Source organism: Branchiostoma belcheri, unplaced genomic scaffold (genome assembly GCF_001625305.1).
Source record: "Branchiostoma belcheri isolate BF01 breed outbred unplaced genomic scaffold, Haploidv18h27 scaffold1, whole genome shotgun sequence".
In the NCBI taxonomy this organism is placed as follows: domain Eukaryota; kingdom Metazoa; phylum Chordata; class Leptocardii; order Amphioxiformes; family Branchiostomatidae; genus Branchiostoma; species Branchiostoma belcheri.
The window spans coordinates 6118198-6138946 of NW_017802379.1; the positions used below are offsets into that span (position 1 = coordinate 6118198).

Sequence of the window (20749 nt, forward strand, 5' to 3'; positions counted from 1 at the left end):
AATTAGATCACGCAAGTGAGATTTTTATGATTTGCTGTGTGTGCTTGTAACTAAGGATTTGGAAACTCACGTGGCTAGAAAGATGCTTGAAGTGCTAATACTTGCAGAAAACTAACTCTTTTCAAGGAACTAATCTTAGGTAGCGAGAACACCCTGTTGTGCTTTTGGTTGTGGATGGGACAAGATAAGTGATCTCAAATTTTATTATGTTGGAAATAAAACAGAACATAATTGTACAATGGCTCAAAGTTTTCTCATAAGATCAAGATGTAAGAAAAAGTTTCTTAGCTCACAAAAATTGTACCCTTCAGTTGATTGAAGGTCTGTGATTTTACAAAAGTCCTCAATGGAAGAAACTTGAAATGCTTCAATTATAGCCACTCATCAAATATCGTAGAATTGTCTAAATGGAAAGCAGCAAGGATCACCACAAACCATTGCATGTCATCAAGGTTAAAACTTAGCCTTTTGGCAAAGCAAAATCTGGAACGAAGAAAAAAAAACATTGCAGAAATGTAATAATTTCTGACGTGCCAGGATGAAACACAGGTAAGGTCTAACCTGCTGTAACTTTATTTCAGTGATAAGTCCTGGACCAACATGTGAGCTGCTGAGAGGCAAAAGCACTGGACTAATAATAACACTCATCCTGTAACAAAGCAAGTGCCCCAAGCAAGTGGAATACTAAAAGGTCTCCTCTTCATGCCATGACTCCAAATTTCAATTTTCAGGCAATTTGCAAGGAACCGGCCTTCAAGACATCTGATTAAAAAATTCCACTTCCTAACAAAATGCAGCTTGGATCGTATGTTTCTCTTGAACCCTTATGCTATCACCCCCTTTGGGAGGGTGGTACTGTCCTAACATCAATGTACACCTCTGTGCATTTGGGCATGACCACTACAAAGCAGGGGTGTCGACAGAAGTCTTTGTCAGACTTCTAGCAAGTCTTCCTCTTGCTGGAAACGACAAAGAATCGTCTAGCCTGTATGTTGTGTTCATTTTTGTGTTGGTCCGATTTCTCCAGTGATGGCCCACCAGCAGCGGTCAGACGGTCATCCTCCGCAGACTGGACCGGTCACCCCTCTCATCTCCCCCGGACCTTACCAACAACAGTTTGTGCAGTATCCACAGGGCATCGTGGGGCCAGGCCAGACCATGATGCCTCAACAGGCACCAGGCTATCCACAGGTAAGGGGCCTTGTTCAGGATCTCATTGGGCACGTAGCTAACTATGGGTTTGGGGCCTTGGTTTGGATTTATGTATGCTTTAACTGTAAGCAAGCAAACAAAGCATTGAAATATTAATTGAGTAATTCATAGATTTGCATAATACAAAATAACATAATGAGTCGTGAGTGACTGAGAACTTATCCTCTTGTTTGATTTTGTCTGGATCAGTTATGTTTTCATGAATTTGATCTGTTGCTTTTGAAGCAAACTATCTAAATTTACCAGTTGACCAAGTGTCTGTACTGTTAAACTCAGTGGGGAAAGTACCTTTGAGTAAAGCAAACTCGACTGATACACATACTTGTTCTCCTGATGTCTCTGCAGCAAACCATGTACCCGATGGTGCAGGGCACAGCCAGGATGGTGACTCCACAGATGCCCCTCCAGAATGCCCACCCACCACAGGGCTACCCTACAGACCAACACTCCGCTCCCATGTTCGGTTAGTATAGTCTTTGATTAAATTAATCTTAACATCTTTACAGTGGTGACATCATCATAACAATACTTCTTCTGGAGAGCAATTGTAGTATGCTTATTGTCCATAGTTAATCCAATCCTAATGATTCTTAACATGGCAAGTAAACAAGTTATTGTCTGATAATATTTTGTTTCTTGGTGCCTTTGTTTATTCACAAAATGGGAGTTGGCGTCCTGACTTTTTTTCATTAGGAAGAGGTCAGGGTCAGACAAGCATAACAAGATACAGGCTATATGATTTAAGTCCTAATAAATCCATAAACATATAGTCATAATAAATCCTTAGACATGTGTTGCTGATTGCTCCCTGCCAGCTACAGTAGTCCAGGGGCCTAATTTCCTGTGCCTGACCTTTTGTTTGCTTCCCTTCTACCTGCAGTGACTCACTCTGCCGGTACCATGCAAGGGGGTCAGCAGATCTACCCCCAGGCCGCCCAGGTCCACCACCACGCCCAGCCCCCTCCCCACCTGGCCGCCCAGGGGCACCCCAACGCCTCGCAGCAGCACGCCTCCCCGCAGCCCCAGTCCTCCGTCATGCAGCAGCAGCAGCAGCAGAGTAACCACCCCACCCCCAGCCCCGTGCACCAGCAGGGACACGGGCAGGGCCAGGGACAGGCTCAGCAGCAGCACACCATGGGCCCCACACCGCAGCTGGTCTACCACATGCCCCAGCAGGTTAGTATTACAGTACATGTGTGTGTTAATATAACCATCAGCAGCACACCATGGGCCTCACACCGCAGCTGGTCTACCACATGCCCCAGCAGGTCAGTATAGAACAGTACACACATGTGTTAATATAACCATCAGCAGCACACCATGGGCCTCACACCGCAGCTGGTCTACCACATGCCCCAGCAGGTCAGTATGGAGCCATGTGCTGCTTGTAAGACAGGGCAAGCCTTTACTGTCCATGGTCCAGTAATACTGAACCAGTAGTTTAAACTTTAAGTTCCAGCTCTTTCCTTCTAAGAAAGGTTGCAATTACATTGAAGAGCGGGATTTTAAGCCATACCCCACAGTTTAACCATCTCCCTGCTACCTAACCCCAAAACCAAATGGCTCTGTCAGTGGGCTAAAGGTTACTCTTTCTCCGATAAGAGTTTGGGCAGTTTCTGTTTGACTTTACAAATTGTGTACGCATCTCATCTGTCCTTAATCTACAGAATCTACAGATAGATTTTCCATTTTGTATCTTTCAACAGAGTGGTTGTTGTATTCTCGCAATAGTATTGTGTATCTTATTCCCTGGATCATGCTGGATGTCTATCCTTTATCGACGTAGTTACTGTACTAAGTCTGTGTACAAACTTTTTCCCCCCCAGATGATTCCAGCTGGTAACCAGGCTCACAGCCAGAGCTCGCAGACATTACACCACCACAGCATGGGCCCCGGGCAGCAGCCCCAGTTTGCTCCGCACGCCGCGGGCGCTCCCGTCACGCACATGGCGCAGACGCACGGCCAGCACCCCCATCCCCAGGCACAGATGGTGTTGGTGCCCCAGGTAAGGAAGGTGACTGTCGCTTGCTTGTCATTTTAGTAGTTAGAGCTCTTTTCTCTCTGCCTCTTTGTGCATAACTTAAAGGCATCCAATGCAATTTCAGGATGGCGAAACAAAACTATCTGGATGAGGAAATCTGTCTGACATTCTTAGCACATTTTTGTCATCATTTCATACTTGAAGCATTTGAAATAGTCCCAAAACAAGCTTCGCCAGGTGTCTACCAGTATTTATTTTTTCGGGTACCACCCTGAAATTGCATTGGATGCATTTAAAGCAGTCATTCAGTAGTACCAAATGGAAAAACAAGGGATCTTGAAGTAAGCATAAAAAGATACAGTTGCGTTATGAAGTTTGTAGTCGTTGCTGGATGGCCTAAGAAAGTCATTGGGTTCACGAGTTTGTGACTAGTTGCACTGCTGGCACAATTAAAAGAAGCGTATCAGTAACTGTAACATTTAGTTTATATACAGTGTAGGAGTAAGGGCAGGCATAGAATCAGAGGATGGCTATTTTTATACCATACATGGTAGAATGAGGAAGTAGACTGTTAGTGGTTGCGACTGGTTGTTGGAACGCTGCCGTTTCAGGCACAGATGAGTGGGCAGGGCCACAGTCCCACCAGTGCACCTCACGGGGCCATTGCTGCAATCCCAGCATCCTCTGCTGCTACCGCCCAGATGACACCACAGTACCTCACACACGCTCAAGGTCAGCAGCGCACCTGTATGTGGCTCACCTTGTGTTTTTTGTTAAATAGCCTTTTTGTTGTAACACGCTTGCAGTGTTTGATGTTTGTAGTTCATTGAATGACTTGCTACACTATAGCTACTGGCTATCATAGACCATCTCTAGAATAAGCCCCTACCATATTTCCGTTGATTCAATTGTGCAGTAGCTGGTGAGAAGAACTGAAAGTATTTTTTGGGTGGTTGAACTGTGGGTTTGTTTGTGTGTCTAGACATGTTAGGTTTGATAGCATGTGGGTGGGGAAGATTGACAGGCAGACTGACAGGTCAAAAGGTGTAATGACTGGTTTGGAGCTATGAAAGTTAACATGGGGGAATTCAGGAAGCCAAGCATTGCAGGAGGGGACCTTCCAATACCTCTTGGAAAAGTCTGAAATCTCGGATTTCTTGTTAATCCTGATCCTGATTCTGTGTTTTTGTCGTCCACAGCTCATCACCAACAGCCTCCCATGCAAGCCTACCAGCAGGGAAACTAGTTCTGAGGGGACGGCCGGCCGGGATTGGTCGCAACGCGCAGCGGTCACAACAACTCTGTGTCGGAGGAATCTTACTACGACATGCCAGCACATCTATAATTAATGAAGCTACGACTGTTTTAGATTGTAGAGAAGAAAAAAAAAATCTGGGAACTAAATTAAAGAAGAAAGAAGTTAAAAGAGAGTATTGAATGATGGAACGTCACTAAGTGTTGGCAGATATGAAAAGGGTGCCCAATGGCCCTTTTGTTTTATCCTGTTTAAGAAAAAAGCAGATCAGAGAAGATTGCCGGGTGAAGGAGGTCGAACTGAATTTTTGTTTGACTTTTTTTGTAGACACCAATAAAATAAAACAAAACATTACTGTGGTCAGAAGTCATCTTTGTGTGTGATACCAGCAGTAAAGCTGCACTGTTAGTTTTTTTTTTTTATTATTCCAACATGTAATCACCGGACGTGGTGACGACACACTCAAGTTTTTTCAACTTATATTAATGCCGCCACCAACACAGGGGACAAATACATGACAGGACAATACTCATTTACACCTGAGCTGAGTGAGGAAAGTCGTGTAAAGTGCCTTTCCTAAGGGCACAAGATCGGTGGCATGTCAGGACTCGAACCCGGGACTCTAAGTTCCGAGTCGCGCACTCTGCCACTACGCCACACGACCCCACCAAACCACTGTTAGTTTATTCTGTTAAAATATGAACTCCATATACATCACATAAACTACAGGCCATATGAAACATGATATCAAAGCTGTTTATTTACAACCACGTTTACAAGAGCTCTGACCATCTTCATCAATTCTCGAGATGAATATGACTGTCATTGACAAAACGTCATATCTTGAATAGAGAACTTCAGTCATTCACCAACCTGACGAAAAATGAAGGATTTCACAGGCATATGAAACGTCACAGTAATGAGATTGAAATATTATAGTCCTTATTTGTAAAGTTAAACAACCATTGCCTATACAAGTGTATCATGTACTAGCAACAAAGTTTGACAATAGACGTACTTTCATAGACGCCCAGAGGAGCCATGTAGTAGGTCCACACCATGGGAAAGACGTCCAAGCCAGGCAAGGTTATACATACACCCCATATGTCTAAATCTTGAAAGTCACATTACATACCCGTTAATAATGTTTGACCCTCACGTGACTATGACGTATTGCCCACCATATTGGGTGGTAAACCTTGAAAGTTGCCAGGTAAATTTACATTTCTATATGTCTACCTAAAATGGTACAAGCTAAGAACTATGTCTATGAGTTACACAATCGGCACCAAAGACATCACTCATAGATTATCGCTCATTATCGACGAAAACAAATGACGGACATCACGCGTTCGTTGCTAGTATCCAAAAGGTCGTCCATCGGAGGGGTGTCGAAATTACCTGACAGGTGAATAGGTAATTTGCATGTGTGTGATGCTGACGGAAAGCCACGTGGCGGTTTTGATGAAGTGCAGAAATGCACGCATGTTCTGAAGGCTTGCCAGCAGTATACAGTGAATGGGGGAGTCCGCCATGATACCGGTTGATAAAGGATGGTTCTGCAGGAGTCTTAGTTTACTGTTGTTCGTCTTTTTGGCGAACGTAGCTTCTGAAGGTATGTACACTGCCGTTCCACAGATTCGACAAGAATTGCCAGTCGTGAGATTTGGACTCCATATATGGCTAACTTCAGCTAGAAGAACTTAACCATTTTGTCGTAATAAAAAGCCAAAATAGGTATGCCTGGAAATTTACAATGTACAATGCTCCACCCCAACAAATTTGCTGATACATGTATGATCGATGCATCACAGTAAGAAGAAGCTGTGTAGATTGTGCGTTCTTCGTTGTTGTTCATGTATTGCTGATCAAGTTTTTGTCAGACTCCAAGCAGACGTTAGAAGGGAAGACCTTAACGTTTTCCGACAGCCCTGTTTGGCTAACTTATTTAAAGCTGTCGAAATTCTTTTCCAACATCTGATTGGAAATTCGACAAACACACAGATGGTGATTAATATATTGTGAATACTAGTATCCCAATTATTCATGAGTACTAAAATCATAAGTTTCAGATAGTTTACCCCATGAGCATGACCCAGAAAGCCCAAGGAGAATCAGGGCAAGCATGTTTTTCCAACCCGCCGGAGAAGAAACCAACGAGACCCGGGAGGAGACCGACAGTCGGGACAGGCTGATGGAGACAGCCGCCGTCCGCGGGAGGGCGAACGAGAGGAAAGTACTCGGGGTGTTCGGTAAGGTTATGATCAAAACAAACTTTTATTCTAAGTGAAGTATGGATTGTACTTTCGCCATGGAATGATTTTCTAACCCCTCGTTGAGTGACGTGTCAACCGCAGGCGCTAGTTAGCCAAGGAGGTTCACAAATAGTAGTGCCATTCTCAGTTTTAAAGGGGAAGATCCCTAAAACAAAACAGGTGAGATCATGCTTTATTCATGACTCTTTGCGGCCTTCGCATCACACCACGCATGCACAGTCTTAGTTATGAACCTTTGGCATGTTGTTTGGAAACTGTAACTCTAAAATTGGGTCGAAGGAAGAATAAGAAAGGTATTCAGTCAAACTTTGGTCATAGGAACATGTAGCCTCGAGTCCAGCCTTGTTAGCTTTGTTCCGCCCCAAGATCCGCTTGTTGGCTGGGTAGCTGATCTTGGGGAGCGGACCAAAGCTAACAAGGCTGGACTCCAGGCTGATGAACATGTGGCCCAACCTTCGTAGTTTGCCACCGCTGTGTTACTTTATATTTGTTCCTACGCATGTATCGCCCGCCCAGCCCGTGAGTACAAGTGTGGTGACGGGGAGACCATCCCACAGCTCTGGATCTGTGACGGGACGGAGGACTGTCGCAGTGGGAATGATGAGGAGAACTGTGCCGGTGAGGTCAAATGATTTTCTGTGGTCTTCAAAACACAGAAAAAGAAATGTTCGAAGCCACATTTGTCCAGTTTACAGAGAGATGCAGTCTTTATCGCAAAACTCCAACTTTGGTAAAAGTTTTCTTCGTCCAAGTCCAAGATTGGAACGAGTCTTTCATGATGTCACTTTCTGAAGCTTTAATTCTATCCAAAGTGCATGTTCAGTGTTTGGGTTTTCCTTTTTCGTATTTCAGACCGTTGTGGCCCGCTGGGTTACCCAGACCTTGGCTGTGAGTGCGACATCGGTTACTGCGCCGCCCAGCGGCCGTCCCCGCTCTGCAGGTGTCAACCCGGCCAGTGTAGGGCACAGATACCGAGGAAATGCGACGGTAATATATGCAATTTCACATTTCAATACAAGACAACGCAAATGTATCCCTAATTCCTACCAGGACCATGTGAATGAACTTTAAATTTGATTGTAAAACAAACAAAAAATGTTTTTCAGAAGCACCGATCTTCCCAGCACCACCATTCAACCCCTTTCTGTTGGCGTCCAGACATCGGACCTCTGTAGCTGGTATTGTATACATCACCTTGTTATAACGTTATATATAGATCAAAACACAATGTCACTATTTCAACATGTGCTCCCTCATACCGCCCTAGATTTTGCCGCTAAGTGGTTTGGAAGGACCCTTTTGAGGCATCTCAAGCTCTGAAATGATCTGGATAACTTCTAAAATTCTAACGTACACATGTAGTGTTTGGCAGTTTCTTTGTTGTACAATAAAATTCTAACGTAGTAGTAAAATAAAGTAATAAACTGGAATGAAATGAAGTGGTGATGATGTACATGTATATAGCCTTATTTTAATCTGTTTTGATATGTTGTAATTGCCATGTATTTATGTTATGTAAATGTGCCATGTGTGTCTTGAAGGACCACAGGAAGAATAGCTACATTTGTTGTAAGCTAATTGTGGATCCCAATAAAGTCAAGTCAAGTCAAAATTCTTTGTACACCGTACTAAAACTTGTCGTACACTAAAATTGTAACGTAGTAGTACATTAAAATGTGTAGTAGAGTCTACACTGTACTAAAACTTGTTGTACACTAAAATTCTAACGTAGTGTTTGGCAGCTTGTTCCCAAGATAACGCACGTACTGACCCTCCTCGTCCCCAGAGTGCAGTACCCCCGTAGACCTGGCCTTCGTGATGGACGGCTCGGCCAGTGTGGGCCCGCTGGAGTTCGAGAAGTCCAAGAAGTTCGTGCGTGACGTGGTGGACGGTTTCGAGGTGGGTCCGGAACAGACGCGCGTGGGAGTGGTCCAGTTCGCGTGGATGGTGCAGGCCGAGTTTCACCTGGGAGATTACCTGGACGGCACAGACCTCAGGAACGCCATAGGTACACATTTCATCCTCTCTACCAGTCCCGAAGCTTACATAGTACAATGCACGCAAACAACTACCGTAGCAAACCGACCAACACAGCAGACGGGTCTTGGCTGAGAAATGTAATGAGCAGTTCAACCAATGACCGAGAGAGTTGCAATTAGCGGTTCGACTAATGAGAGAGTAGCTACATTTCCGTGAACATTTTCATTTGCATGCCGTGATTTTGCATTTCTACGTTTGATGGTAGTAGGCGGGGCTATGGGATCGGTCTATTCGTCCTTTTCGGGGCCCGATTGTTTACGACCTTGGTGCTGAAACGCCTTCCGATGACATTTGCAGCATGCTAGAAAACACTATTCGTTTCTCCATATCACCACAAAACTGCAACAACAAGACACAGTCCTAACTTTTCTTACTTTTGCTACTTGTTGAACGTTGTACAGCTATACAGTCATTTTAGATTAACTTAATACGGGGTTCTACGGTAAGCCTTTCTTTCGTGTTTAGTGTTTATGCGCACGTAATCAATCAACTTTGTACGACGTCTATATTCTCCACCAGCTCGGATCCGTTACATGGACGGGCCTGGTACGGAGATCGGCAAGGCGCTGGTATTCACGAACAGACGGCTGTTCTCGGAGCTGTACGGAGCCCGGCCGGAGACTCAGGGCGTCCCCAGGGTAGTCATCCTCATCACGGACGGCAGGAGCTCACCCGAGTCACAGGTAAAAATTTTACTACACCTTCTTTGTCTTTCCTTCCTCAATTTCTTTCTTTAGTCAGGGATGCCAGACTTTTGTTATGGCCAATACACATCCAGGGTCTTCCAGGGTCCAACCGAGGGACTCCTAAATGGTAGATTTCCCTTCGGGACATATCAACCCTAGAGCCGAGGAGCTAGCACCCAGACTACCTTATTGCAGCTTTTTACCTTCAACTTTCTAAATATATTTCATTGCCATTACAAACTAAACTTTACAAGGAGAGGTAGGTTCTGCCATGCATGCCCGATTTCCCAATGTTGTGCCCTTGGGAAATGTGCTTTACACGACTTTCCACGCACACTGTACGTATACGGTGTCGTTGATACTTGTGTCCAAACACTGATGAGGACACAGACGGATTTGGTGTCGCCAATGTGCGAAGATCTGCACATTTGCTACACATTTTGCAATACGTAAGGGAAATGCTGTGAGATTGCACACAATGCCTGATCAATGAACAATTGCTATCCACGTAGATCTCCGTGTGGACCGCGGCCCAGGAGCTTCACACGGCCGGTGTGGTGGTGTACGCGGTGGGGGTAGGGACAGCCGTGGACGAGGCTGAGCTGGAGACCGCCGCCAGTGACAGCTCCAAGGTGTACCACGTCAGGGACTTCGACTCGCTCATGATGCTGTCTCTACAGGACTCCATACAGCAGAGCGTCTGTCTCGGTAAGACCATATCAGTCCACGAAGGTCGACGTCTTTTATCCTCATGCACCGGTATATTTCCTGATTTTGCAGCACGTTGTATGTGACGCCGAGGCTATTTTCCGTACTATACGGCCGTAGCCACTTTAAACGGTCTATGCCAAATTACAGAAGCTTAATTAGGGTGAACTTTAAGCGTATTTGAACGTCAACACAGTGATGTTTTGTGGCAAAGAGGATTATAGAGTTTTAGAATTAGGCTTTTTGACCTGGGTTTGAATCCGAGCTTGTGCTCTGTCTTTTCACTATTATCTTTACTATTTTTCACGATGCTGTCGTACGTTTTCATCTGAAATGTTGTTTTTTTATTCCTTTCAAATGTTTCTGCTCCTCAAAAAGAGTTACGATATACCGATATGGCAGCTACCATTCAGTGCGATGTGGCATTGACCGTTTCAAACGGTAACGGCCGTTTACGAGAAGGAAACGTGCTACGCCGAGGCGCTTACCTCTTTAGTTGTGTAGTATGACATCTCTGATTGCCACCTTTCACATGCTGTTCCAGGTGGCGCGAACGTGACGGTCACGTGCACGTCCTACCACATGCAGGTGGACCTCTCCCGCGCGCAGCTGCCCAACCTAGAGGCACGGCGCATGCGCCTGATAGACCCGTCCTGCAGAGCGACCAGTAACGCTACTCACGTGACCCTGTGGACGTACCTGGACAGTTGCGGCACCAGTAGAACAGTCAGTGGGGAACTTCTTTAAATTATTGTACCTTGTTGTATTTCGGTGCAACTCCCGTCTTTTGTATCCCGTCTTCTGAACATATGGAATTTTGTTTTGGTGGTGAAAGCAGGACGGTAGCGTTTTCATCACCGACTTTATCGAGATTTTCTGAGAAGCTTAAAACTGTTCTCTAACTCAAAAAAGTATTCACCTAAACTTTCGACCGAATCACTCACTCTTCCTCCGCTTTCTGACCTGCTTGCTATGATTACGTGCACGTGGTTTTGTTCACATGTGACGTCAGCAATGGGTGAAAGTTCGTAGGAAGTTGATATCGCCCCCCGTCACGGTTGAGAGAAGGTTGGAACTAGATGGCTGATGCAAATGGCCTCATTTGCTCCTCTGTCAAAGTAATACATCTATAGTGACATATGTTGCAATATTTTTTGGACCGTATTAAACTTATCACAGGAAACGGAAGACGCTATTGTGTACAGCAACACGGTTGTTGAGGACCTGGACCTGGTGCCGGCGCCCACGGGCGGCAGTCCGGCTCCACAGTGCGGCCTGCAGGTCCGCTTCACCTGCCGCATGGCCCGCACGGGAACCGTCGCCACTACGGGAGCCTTCAATGCCATCACCGAGCCGGAGAGGTGAGTAAAAGTAGCTGACAGATTGGTATTGTCATTTACGCTTTAATCTCATAATGTTACGTGTGAAAAATACATAACTGTGTGGGAGTGTAGAAACATAAACACAGTCAAGCCAAAGAGTACACTTAAATACTTTCACTAGGGGTCTGATTGCAGCATTATTGGTCGCCCAACTAGTCTGATGATAGTAACGGCGAGCCCTTGTGAAGAGGAAAAGGTTACGTAAAAATACATAAACTTCCTTTGAACTAAACAATTAAGCACATGCAAAATCACCGCAGAATGACATATCAATCAACAGAGCTAGGTAAAAAACGTAATATTTTAGAAACTTGGTCCAGATTTTCTAATGCTGCCTTGATTCCTCCGACGATGCTGCCAGTTCTAAAACTTTCTGAAAGTATTTTCTGCCTTTGTCACACGGCGACTTTATTTTTCACCCAGATTCTACAGCACTGGACATGGTAACTTCCACCTGACGATGACGTTCTACACAGACGGCTCCTACCAGGTGCCGGCCCGCGAGCCGCTGAGTGTGCGTGTGTGTGACATGGTGTACGTACAGATCCAGCTGTACTCTGCTGACCCTGACCTGACCGTGTTCGCACTGGACTGCTGGGCGACTCCCACAGCCGAGGATACCGCCGGGCCTCTACTGTACGACATCATAAAGGACGGGTAGGGGACTCTTTAGACTTTACTAATCTCTTATTTCAGTTCCAGCAAAAAGACTGATCCTTAGCCTTTACCAGACTCCAGTGGTTGTTGGAAATATTATAATTTTCTCTCTGTCAGTCTTAAAAGACTATAAACTTATATGTAATATTGTCAAATAGACTAAATAATGTGCCAGGACATAAACGGCCCAGAGAGTACAATCTGCAATTTTGCTGTCAATCAAGATTAGAGCAATCAATAGGAAAGCAGCTGCCCCTTCATAAAATACGTGGTAACATTTTACCTTCACATTGTAATACATGTACTGGGAAATGCTACAATGGTTCTGAATCTAAGATAGGGGACAAGTTTTTTGTTCAGGCATACTGTTCAGCTTATGATTAATTTGTAGCAACAAAATATTTTCCTTCTAGCTGTGGAGTAGACCCTACATTCCAGGCTGGCACTTCTGGCATCCCGTCTGCCCAACGGTTCGGCTTCCAGGCCTTCAAGTTTGCAGGTGCGTCGTCAGGGTCAGTCGTGCTGCGCTGTCAGGTGCTCGTGTGCGTGGCCTCTGACACGGACTCCAGGTGCGCCCAGGGATGCGGCCATGTCAGCCGCAGAGAGGCAAGGAATGATGTCATTAGCTATCAGGGCATCTCATTGGTTCGTGGACCCATTGTGTTAACGAAGGATGACTGAAGATTGCAACAAAGCTGCTATAACTTCTGACAATGGCTTCATTATACAGAGGAGTATCTAGTGTTATTTATGATTCAAAAAGGTTTGGAAATAAAATGAGATACTTTTTGTTCCCACTTTATTCTATTGAAGTTTACCTACCCGTATGGACAATTCTTTAATTTCTTCATTTGAATAAGGATATACAATATTGGCACTATGTGAGGTATACCATAATTACTACTAAAATAGGGTACAAGTAATTTTTCTTTTAAGTCTTTTGATATAATTTCTCCATATCAGTTAAAAATCTTTTCAGTAACAAACAGTAACAAAGAGTTTTAATGGATCTCAACTGAAGATTGGCATTTCTGTTAGTTTGAAAATAGAGACTTCCCAGGGCAATCTCATCTCAATCCTGTAAGATGATCACCCCTCTACCTCCTCTTCACTGTCTTCCTCACTCCCCTCTCCCAGCAGCTCTTTGTCACAGCTGTCTGCAGTAATCTGGGAACAAAGAACAAGAAATCTGTGCTTCACAATTTTGACATCGCTGTCAAATATCATAACACACAAGAAAACACACTTTTTTCCAATACTATTGTTAAACGTTTACATCTATATGTACTACAGTATGTTATGATCAACATCAATGAACAAGTATACCTCAAGTTATGATTCTGACAGTTATATGTTTATAAAATTGTCATTGCACAAACCTTTCCCTTCTTCAGCTTCTTTAATAACCTTGTATCTCGTGCCAACTCGGCCAAGTCATCCTCTTCTTCTTTCAGTGTCTATATGTACAAAATTGGGAGATGTAACAACATTAACAAAATACAACATTCAGGAAAGTCATTATTGGCAACTGACAAATCTGTGACATAACATCTTCTGGCCAAACTGTTTTGAATCAAACATATGTGTTTAAATCACACTGACTTAATAGAAGCAAACTGTTTCATAGCTTATTCTCTCACCTGTTCTACCTTTCTTTTCCCAGCCATTTCTTTTCTCATTCTTCTGTCCTGCTTTTTCCCTTTGGCTTCCTTTTGCTGAGACCAGGATGATGACTATTGAGACAAAACAAAGAAAGAAGACTTCACATTGTCATTCTTCATGTCCCACTTTGTTGCACAGCACAAGTATTAAGTCTCTTCTACACAGAAGATGCTTCAATGTGGAAACCCACCTTTTGTTTGAACTTCTTCCTCTTGTCTTCTGTAACTCCTTCTCTGAGCCTTTGCTGTCTCAACTTCTCTCTTTGCTTGTCTCTGTGAAAGTAGATTAACAAATTTAACATTTAGCACAGTGAGGTACTAGTAGCCATTTGGCTACCGATTCCCCATAGCTTATGGGGTATGGCAACAGGAAGAAAACAGAGCTTCCAATACAGTGTACATGCAAGTCTTACTTGTATGGGATGTTGCTGATGTCAACATCTGCGGCAATGAATTCTGGGAACTGTTGCCCCCTCAGCTCAGGCATGCTGGGAATTTTCAGCAGCCCAAATCCTTTGGCTAAACTGGGGATGTGAAGATCTGGGAATAAAAGCAATATAGTATGATAAGTTTTTAGTCAAATATCTCTGTTATTGTTACTGATATGACAGAAATGTGGGATATTTCAGTACAATGTGACACCTTAGATTCAGCAACAACCTGGGAGTAATGTCTACTAATAAGATAAACACTACAAAACAGATTCCTTACCCTTGAACCTGAAGATAAGGCTGCATTCGTGTTTGCGGTAGAACTGTACAAAGGACACGAAAGCCCGCATGGCCTTCTCATACATGGCCCTGTATAAGGCATGGCAAAATTGAGAAGTCTGTTTTTGAACTTCAACAGTAAATCATTAAATGTTAAGTAAAGTACATGTATAGTATAGTATAGAATAGTAAAATGTTAAGTACGTAATAAGTCTCTTTCAGAAAGACAAAGCTATAAATTCTATGAACTTATGGAAACAGTTTAATTTTTTTTTTCCTCACCTGTCCTTTAGGGACATTTTCCTGAGTTTTGGCAGCACATCTTTTACCTCATAATCAGGTCTGAACTGTGTCAGGGTAACCTGCATAAAGGATACAAACATGTTAAAAATGATTAAAGACAAACAACTGCTAGCTAAAACAATTGCTGGCTAAAACAACTAACATTTTCTATTGGAAATATACCTGTATCTGTATAACAGGTATAACTGCCCTTCGGCCTAACATACCAGTTTTGAATGAAGGCATGAGGCATTGTATTACACTGCACAAGACACAGACAGGTAAAACATTGCACATCTAACTGCATGTGTTAATTATAAATTGTTTAAAGCCCACCTTCTGGTTGATTGCTATAAACTCTATGTACGTGTCCTCCTCGGGCAGTAGGAACACCACAGCACTGCCCTCACGGCCCATCCTGGCTGTACGACCACTCCGATGTACAAATGCACTATTGGGGATAAGGGAAGGACTTTACAATTAGAAACAACAACTTGATGGCAATCAGAGATGGCAAACTTCACCCCCTTCTCCATTGTGCTAAGCAACCCTTTTGGTCCTGGATACCAAATTAGTAGACAGAATATACACTCCCTTTGGTTGCATGTTTTTGTTTCATGTCATCAGATACAATGTATATCTTCCTCACCTTGCATTACTTGGTGGATCAAACTGCAGAACCCAGTTGACCTCTGGGATATCCACTCCTCTGGCCATGACATCAGTACACACCAGAACTCCACTGTGAATGTACAGAAACAGGATTAAAGAAAAGGACAACATAGGGTCCTCTGTCTTCAACTGAAAAGTGTTATAGACCTTAAATGCAAACTATACTGCTGTCCTTCTTGTTAAAAGACTTCGGGGTAAATATCCCTTCAAGATGTTAGACAGTCATGCTATTTTAAAAAAAAACACACTACTGAAACAGTGCTATAGTAGAAAATATTGCTAATAGTTTTAGAAAGAATACAAAGTTGGCAAACATACCTTTCTGCCTGTCTGAACTGTGCAAATATCTTGTTTCTCTTCTGCTTCATTTTCCCATGGATCGACATGACTCTTGTGTTCTTCAGAAGTCTGGAACAAAACAGCACAACAGAAATCATGAACTCAACCACGAATGGAACTCATAGACTTTCCAAGGAATTTATACTTTTAAAAATCACTAGCACACAAAATAGAGATACTTGGTTAGTTAGGGGCGTTGTCACGTATGTCGGACAATTGCAAGCTTTGGGGGGTGTTATGATGACCTACGACAAACATATGAGTGCTTGTGGGGTTGTGTGGCGAAATGGCAGAGCATTCAACTCAGAACCAAGAGGTCCTGGGTTCGAATCCTGAAGTCACCAACCTAGTGCCCTTGGGAAAGGCACTTTACATAGCTTTCCTCACTTCGTTCAGGTGAAAATGAGTACTAGTATGCCAGAATCATCATTATCATGACCGTGGGCATTGAAGGAAAACCAAACATATGGCTGTGCCACAAACTTGACTTACTCCCTGAGAGCACTGGAGAAGTAGTCCACCCCGGCACAGGTGCTGAAGAACACCATGTGCTTCTCGTTGCCATGGGAACGGAGGAAGGCTACCAGGTGGTTCAACTTCTCGTCACTTCTGCACATCTGGTAAGACAGAAATGGACCTGTGTTATAAACTTAAAATTCTGATTTTAAATACCAGTACAATTACATAAAAAGGCATACATAGCAATGCAAGGAGTAAAAAAGTATTTGTAACATCTTTTATCTTTATTTATACTATTGTAAATAGTTACCATGTACAGGTTGTCTAATGTGGCAGGTGTTCTTTGTTGTACCTGGAAAAAAAAAGGTGTCTTTGAAATACACATGATAACTTAAACTGCAGGGAGCAATGTTATGAATTACTACTTAGGAGTACAACTTACTATTCATAATGTTATTGGTGATGCCACAGGGGTGGAATCATTTCTTATTCTAAAGTAAAGTATATCAAAGACAGTACAAGACAATGGAAAGCATTGAAGCTACATACATTTACACGAAAACTGATTGAAGCTACATACATACATTTACACAAAAACTATGTAAAAGACTGAGTGCTTACATTTTCTGCGACATTTTTCTCCTTGACCGTGATTCTGACAGGGTTCCTGAGCCCAGCCCTGACCAGAGCCTCCACCTCTTTAGTCTGTGTGGCTGAGAACAGACCTGTTCTCCGCTGTTTGGGCAGGTACGACAGGATGGTGTTGATGCTGAAATAACACAACAACAATCACATGTAGTTAGCCAATGATCACTCAGTCATCAAATGGCAATCTGACAAGATAGCCAAGAAAGTATTTGAGCAACTATATTTCAAAGTCATGATTCAAAGGAAGCATATTCATTGCATACCCATGCAAATGCTTTTTTTTTTTCATTTGAAGATAACGCAACAAGAAAAACTGCATGCTAGTTAAACATAAACATTATACAAATAACTGGTACAATGCTATTTACCGCTATCTATAATGAGTCTTAATATACAGTACATACTAGTTTAAATCAACCTCCGTACCTTATCTCAAACCCCATGTCCAACAGTCTGTCTGCTTCATCTAGCACTAACACTTCCTACATTACAAAACAGTAACTGTTATTAGAGAAAATAAAAACACTGAAACAAAACTTCAGTGGCCTTTGTAACGCACACATTTTTTATGAATCATTTTTTATGTATACATTTTTATGTATACAAAGGGAAAAGGAAAATTTAACACAACAAATCTAAACTGGTATAGGGCAGTCTTGTCATCTTCTCCTTACCAAAGACTTGAGATGTCCGGCCAGGTTTAAGCCATCCTCTTTCCTGCGAAGGATGTCTTCTAGTCGTCCAGGTGTGCAGACTATGATGTTGGCCCTGGAACAGGTGATCAGCCATGACCAGTTTAGCAAAAAATGTTTATAGCTTGGGTAAACTGAGAAAAAAATGCATTCCTAATGACCTATGCAACTCAGAAAGCTATGTACTTTGAAAGGGAAATTCAAACCAACAAGTGATACCATATACGTATGTACTCCTGCGAAAGACTGATAGAAACAAACTGTACATGGTAGAGAAATCAGTTCATCCTACCCATTTTCTTGGTATTTCTTGATGTCTGCCACAGGATTCCCACCTCCAATTAGAAGAAGTTGACTGGAAAAGATATCAAGAACAACATAAGTAAGAAACAGCATCTCGTGGTCCACTTGTCAATCTTGCTTTCTACAAGGCAATCATAAGTTATTTTTAAGATCCATGCAAACTTGTGCAACATATCTGGCATGATATACAGTGATAATACAAACCTCAGCTGTGGCAGTCTTTTTGTGAAAGCTGATAAAACTTCATCTATCTGCAGGGCCAGTTCTCTGGTGGGTGTGATGATTAAAGCTCCTACCTGGAACACAATCAAGAAGACAATCATCATGCTGCAAATGATGGTTAGGGACAAACTCATCTAAAGTAAAATCTTAACAAGGAAAATCATAGATTTTGTACCTCCGGGTATTGTAATGTATGTTGCAGAATGTTGGGTGCATGTTGGGACTGTTCTTTGAATTAACTAGTGAATTCGCGCGAATACCATTTTTTTCGAAAAGTTTCGAAATGTTTGTAATTGGCTAAATGATGTGTGAAATCACTAATCCCCCCTAGCCGACTGGAGCCCAAAAATAGAAAGGACAGGAGGCATCCCGTGGCGAATCTGGCTGCCCGACCCTCAGCGACCAGCGATAATGTAAACAAACACAGTAACGGGTGTCCGAGACACGAAAAGGAAATACAAATAATCTTACGCCCCAAAACACATATACAATAAAACAAAAAAAAACCTGCACCATCTACAGCCCATTAACAGAAGATACACCGAGTCCCGAGAAGGTCTGAGACAGTATACCACGGTAAGCCGAAAACATCCGAAATTGCGCAAGAGGGCGTTGACCCCTGACCCATTGGCCCACCCGGAAGTTCGCTGGCTGCGACCCGCGCGATCCCACCAGGCACGAGACGTTGATTGACGGCACATGTGGTTCACATCTGAACAGTTTCAAAGAATGCTGACACCCCTCTGTGTGAAAGGTCAGATCAGTGGTCGCGACCTCAATGGTGATTATACATGCAAAGGTCAAAAGCTGAGGCCCGACCAACACTGAAAGGGGTGTCCATCGGCGGTCTAAACGCATCATTTTCACGCACTAAAACACACATACTAAAAAACCAAAACAACGTGCACCATCTACAGCCCAACAGCAAAACGTATACCAAGTCCCAGACATATCCGTCCACCCAAACGCGAGAAACGGGTGCGAACGCAATTTTCGTCTTCCCTCACAAAACCTCCGCGCTCGGGATATACATCCCTACCCGGAGGTAATTATGTAACTTGAAAACATATCTTCTGTATCTCTACTGTGAAACTTAGGTGCCACGAACATGAATGAACTTACAGGACATCAGACTTACTTCATGTTTCTTTAAGTTCTCTGTTCTCCGCTGCAGAATCTCTAAGATGGGGATGACGAAAGCTAACGTCTTTCCACTGCCTGTAACCTGGTAAATCAATATGGAACATTCCTTTGTAATACCAGATGATGAGGTATGATGAGGTCCTTACAGCGTTTAGTAATCAAACACCATTCGTAGCACAGTTTAAACTTTTAATCAAAACAAGGAGAAATCCTTGATCCAATCAAAATTAATTTAATCATCTAAAACAATAAAAAGTTGGACTTACAGCTTCTGCTGCGACATCTTTGTTGGACATAAAGAGTGGGATACAGGCTGCCTGTAGGATGATAATGGAATTAAACATCAGTGGCCATAGATTTCATGTTATAATGCTACTAAACATCACTACTACATGTACTATATACTACTATATGTTACCTACTAGTACTGCAGGAAAGTTGTTGTGCTATGCAGCTCTTTGATCATCATTCAATTCTCCATCATCAAACAGCTTTCTATTAAAGATCATGCTTTCAAACTTCACAATATTGTCTTCCTTCTCACCTGTACAGGAGTCATGTGTTGAAACCCCAGCTCTTTCAGTGTGTCGTGCGTCGAATCACACAGCTTCACGTCCAGATCTGTCCATGTGTTCTCCATGTTGTCATCTCAGAGTTTCACTTCCGGGTCGTCCTTGCCACTGGAAATGACGTCATATGCCAGAAAAGTGACGTTGCAGCTGGTTGCACCGGTCTGCGTGGCGTGGCATCCCCTGTGGATCTCTTTAGCACTGCAGGACAGTTTTTAAATCGTTGGCATCAGGGTTTTAGCATCATGGTAAGCAGAAGAATGAGGCATTTTCTTGCATTTTTGTTCTTTTAGTTAGTTATTGACACAATATGACACCGGAAGTTCTTCACGAAGGCCAGTGGTTCGTGTGCAAAATGTTAGTGCCGTGTGCAAAATTTTGGGCGCCATCTTTCCGAATCCTTCTGCGGATGCATATCAATCTGCTGGCCGAAAATCTAGGTTTTCAGGGATTTAGTAATTTAGAACCCATATTTGTCGTTCAAACAACATTTTATGATTAAAAAATATACGCTGAATACTGTTTTTACAACTTTTAGCTCGTTTGTATGAGTTTTATAGATCTTTTACTGCCTAGACCTACATTAAGTTGGGATTACTTTCTTCGGTGCGGAGAGTTATAGGTTGTCGACGTGTGCAGGAAGGCTGTTCATTCCTCCATCATCTGCCATTGGCGGACGGAACGGAAATTCCAAAATTATTCCTTCATTTTTGTCCCCGAGTAAAGGCTCGAAGGGTTCCGAGGGGGAAAGACGGCTCACGGAGAAGTGTGGGCCCACTGAGAAGCGCCATGGCTCGTCTGGTTGCCGTATACCGGGAGGAAGAGTACGAGTTTGACCGAAGACAGATCCC

General features: G+C 43.2%; 3 protein-coding genes across 9 annotated transcripts in view; 2 read left to right on the top strand and 1 right to left on the bottom strand.

Annotated features, from left to right (window-relative positions):
* Positions 1–4800, top strand: part of LOC109465250 (ataxin-2-like protein) — a 26878-nt gene extending 22078 nt beyond the window's left edge. For 3 of the 7 annotated variants that reach the window (XM_019762422.1, XM_019762431.1, XM_019762471.1), the window contains 6 exons: positions 1028–1191; positions 1558–1675; positions 2093–2388; positions 3039–3227; positions 3806–3941; positions 4394–4800. In XM_019762422.1, coding sequence (XP_019617981.1) covers positions 1028–1191; positions 1558–1675; positions 2093–2388; positions 3039–3227; positions 3806–3941; positions 4394–4440 — 950 coding nt within the window. In that variant the 3' untranslated portion in view covers positions 4441–4800. The remainder of the gene's footprint in view (positions 1–1027; positions 1192–1557; positions 1676–2092; positions 2389–3038; positions 3228–3805; positions 3942–4393) is intronic. The other 4 variants (XM_019762444.1, XM_019762436.1, XM_019762452.1 and 1 more) reach the window with 4 other exon arrangements.
* Positions 4801–5910: 1110 nt separating this feature from the next.
* Positions 5911–12925, top strand: LOC109462269. Its single transcript, XM_019758801.1, has 12 exons — positions 5911–6064; positions 6522–6701; positions 7242–7343; positions 7578–7712; positions 7832–7903; positions 8512–8733; positions 9285–9448; positions 9964–10159; positions 10704–10885; positions 11339–11520; positions 11965–12198; positions 12612–12925. Exons 1-12 carry the CDS (start codon positions 5968–5970, stop codon positions 12877–12879), a joined length of 2034 nt encoding a protein of 677 aa, XP_019614360.1. The 5' UTR covers positions 5911–5967; the 3' UTR covers positions 12880–12925.
* Positions 12926–12983: 58 nt separating this feature from the next.
* On the bottom strand, positions 12984–20066 carry LOC109465771 (ATP-dependent RNA helicase DDX55-like). Its single transcript, XM_019763214.1, has 20 exons — positions 19874–20066; positions 19596–19646; positions 19325–19411; positions 18169–18260; positions 17954–18016; positions 17644–17737; positions 17396–17451; positions 16943–17090; positions 16632–16673; positions 16355–16479; positions 15842–15931; positions 15501–15593; positions 15188–15302; positions 14852–14931; positions 14571–14659; positions 14273–14399; positions 14051–14132; positions 13839–13931; positions 13578–13655; positions 12984–13365 (listed from the first exon to the last, which is right to left on the bottom strand). The coding sequence occupies exons 1-20, from the start codon at positions 19967–19969 to the stop codon at positions 13288–13290; spliced, it is 1779 nt and encodes a 592-aa protein (XP_019618773.1). The 5' UTR covers positions 19970–20066; the 3' UTR covers positions 12984–13287.
* Between the last annotated feature and the right edge of the window lie 683 nt (positions 20067–20749).

Excerpts from the sequence above, each read along its gene's own strand:
- LOC109462269 (XM_019758801.1), top strand. The coding sequence starts at position 5,968 with ATGGGGGAGTCCGCCATGATACCGGTTGATAAAGGATGGTTCTGCAGG. Across the intron at positions 8,734-9,284 it reads AGACCTCAGGAACGCCATAG|CTCGGATCCGTTACATGGAC; the intron begins GTACACATTTCA and ends ATTCTCCACCAG. Across the intron at positions 10,160-10,703 it reads ACAGCAGAGCGTCTGTCTCG|GTGGCGCGAACGTGACGGTC; the intron begins GTAAGACCATAT and ends ATGCTGTTCCAG.
- LOC109465771 (XM_019763214.1), bottom strand. The coding sequence starts at position 19,969 with ATGGAGAACACATGGACAGATCTGGACGTGAAGCTGTGTGATTCGACG. Across the intron at positions 14,660-14,851 it reads AAAATGTCCCTAAAGGACAG|GGCCATGTATGAGAAGGCCA; the intron begins GTGAGGAAAAAA and ends TGCCTTATACAG. Across the intron at positions 14,400-14,570 it reads CCTTATCTTCAGGTTCAAGG|ATCTTCACATCCCCAGTTTA; the intron begins GTAAGGAATCTG and ends TTTTATTCCCAG.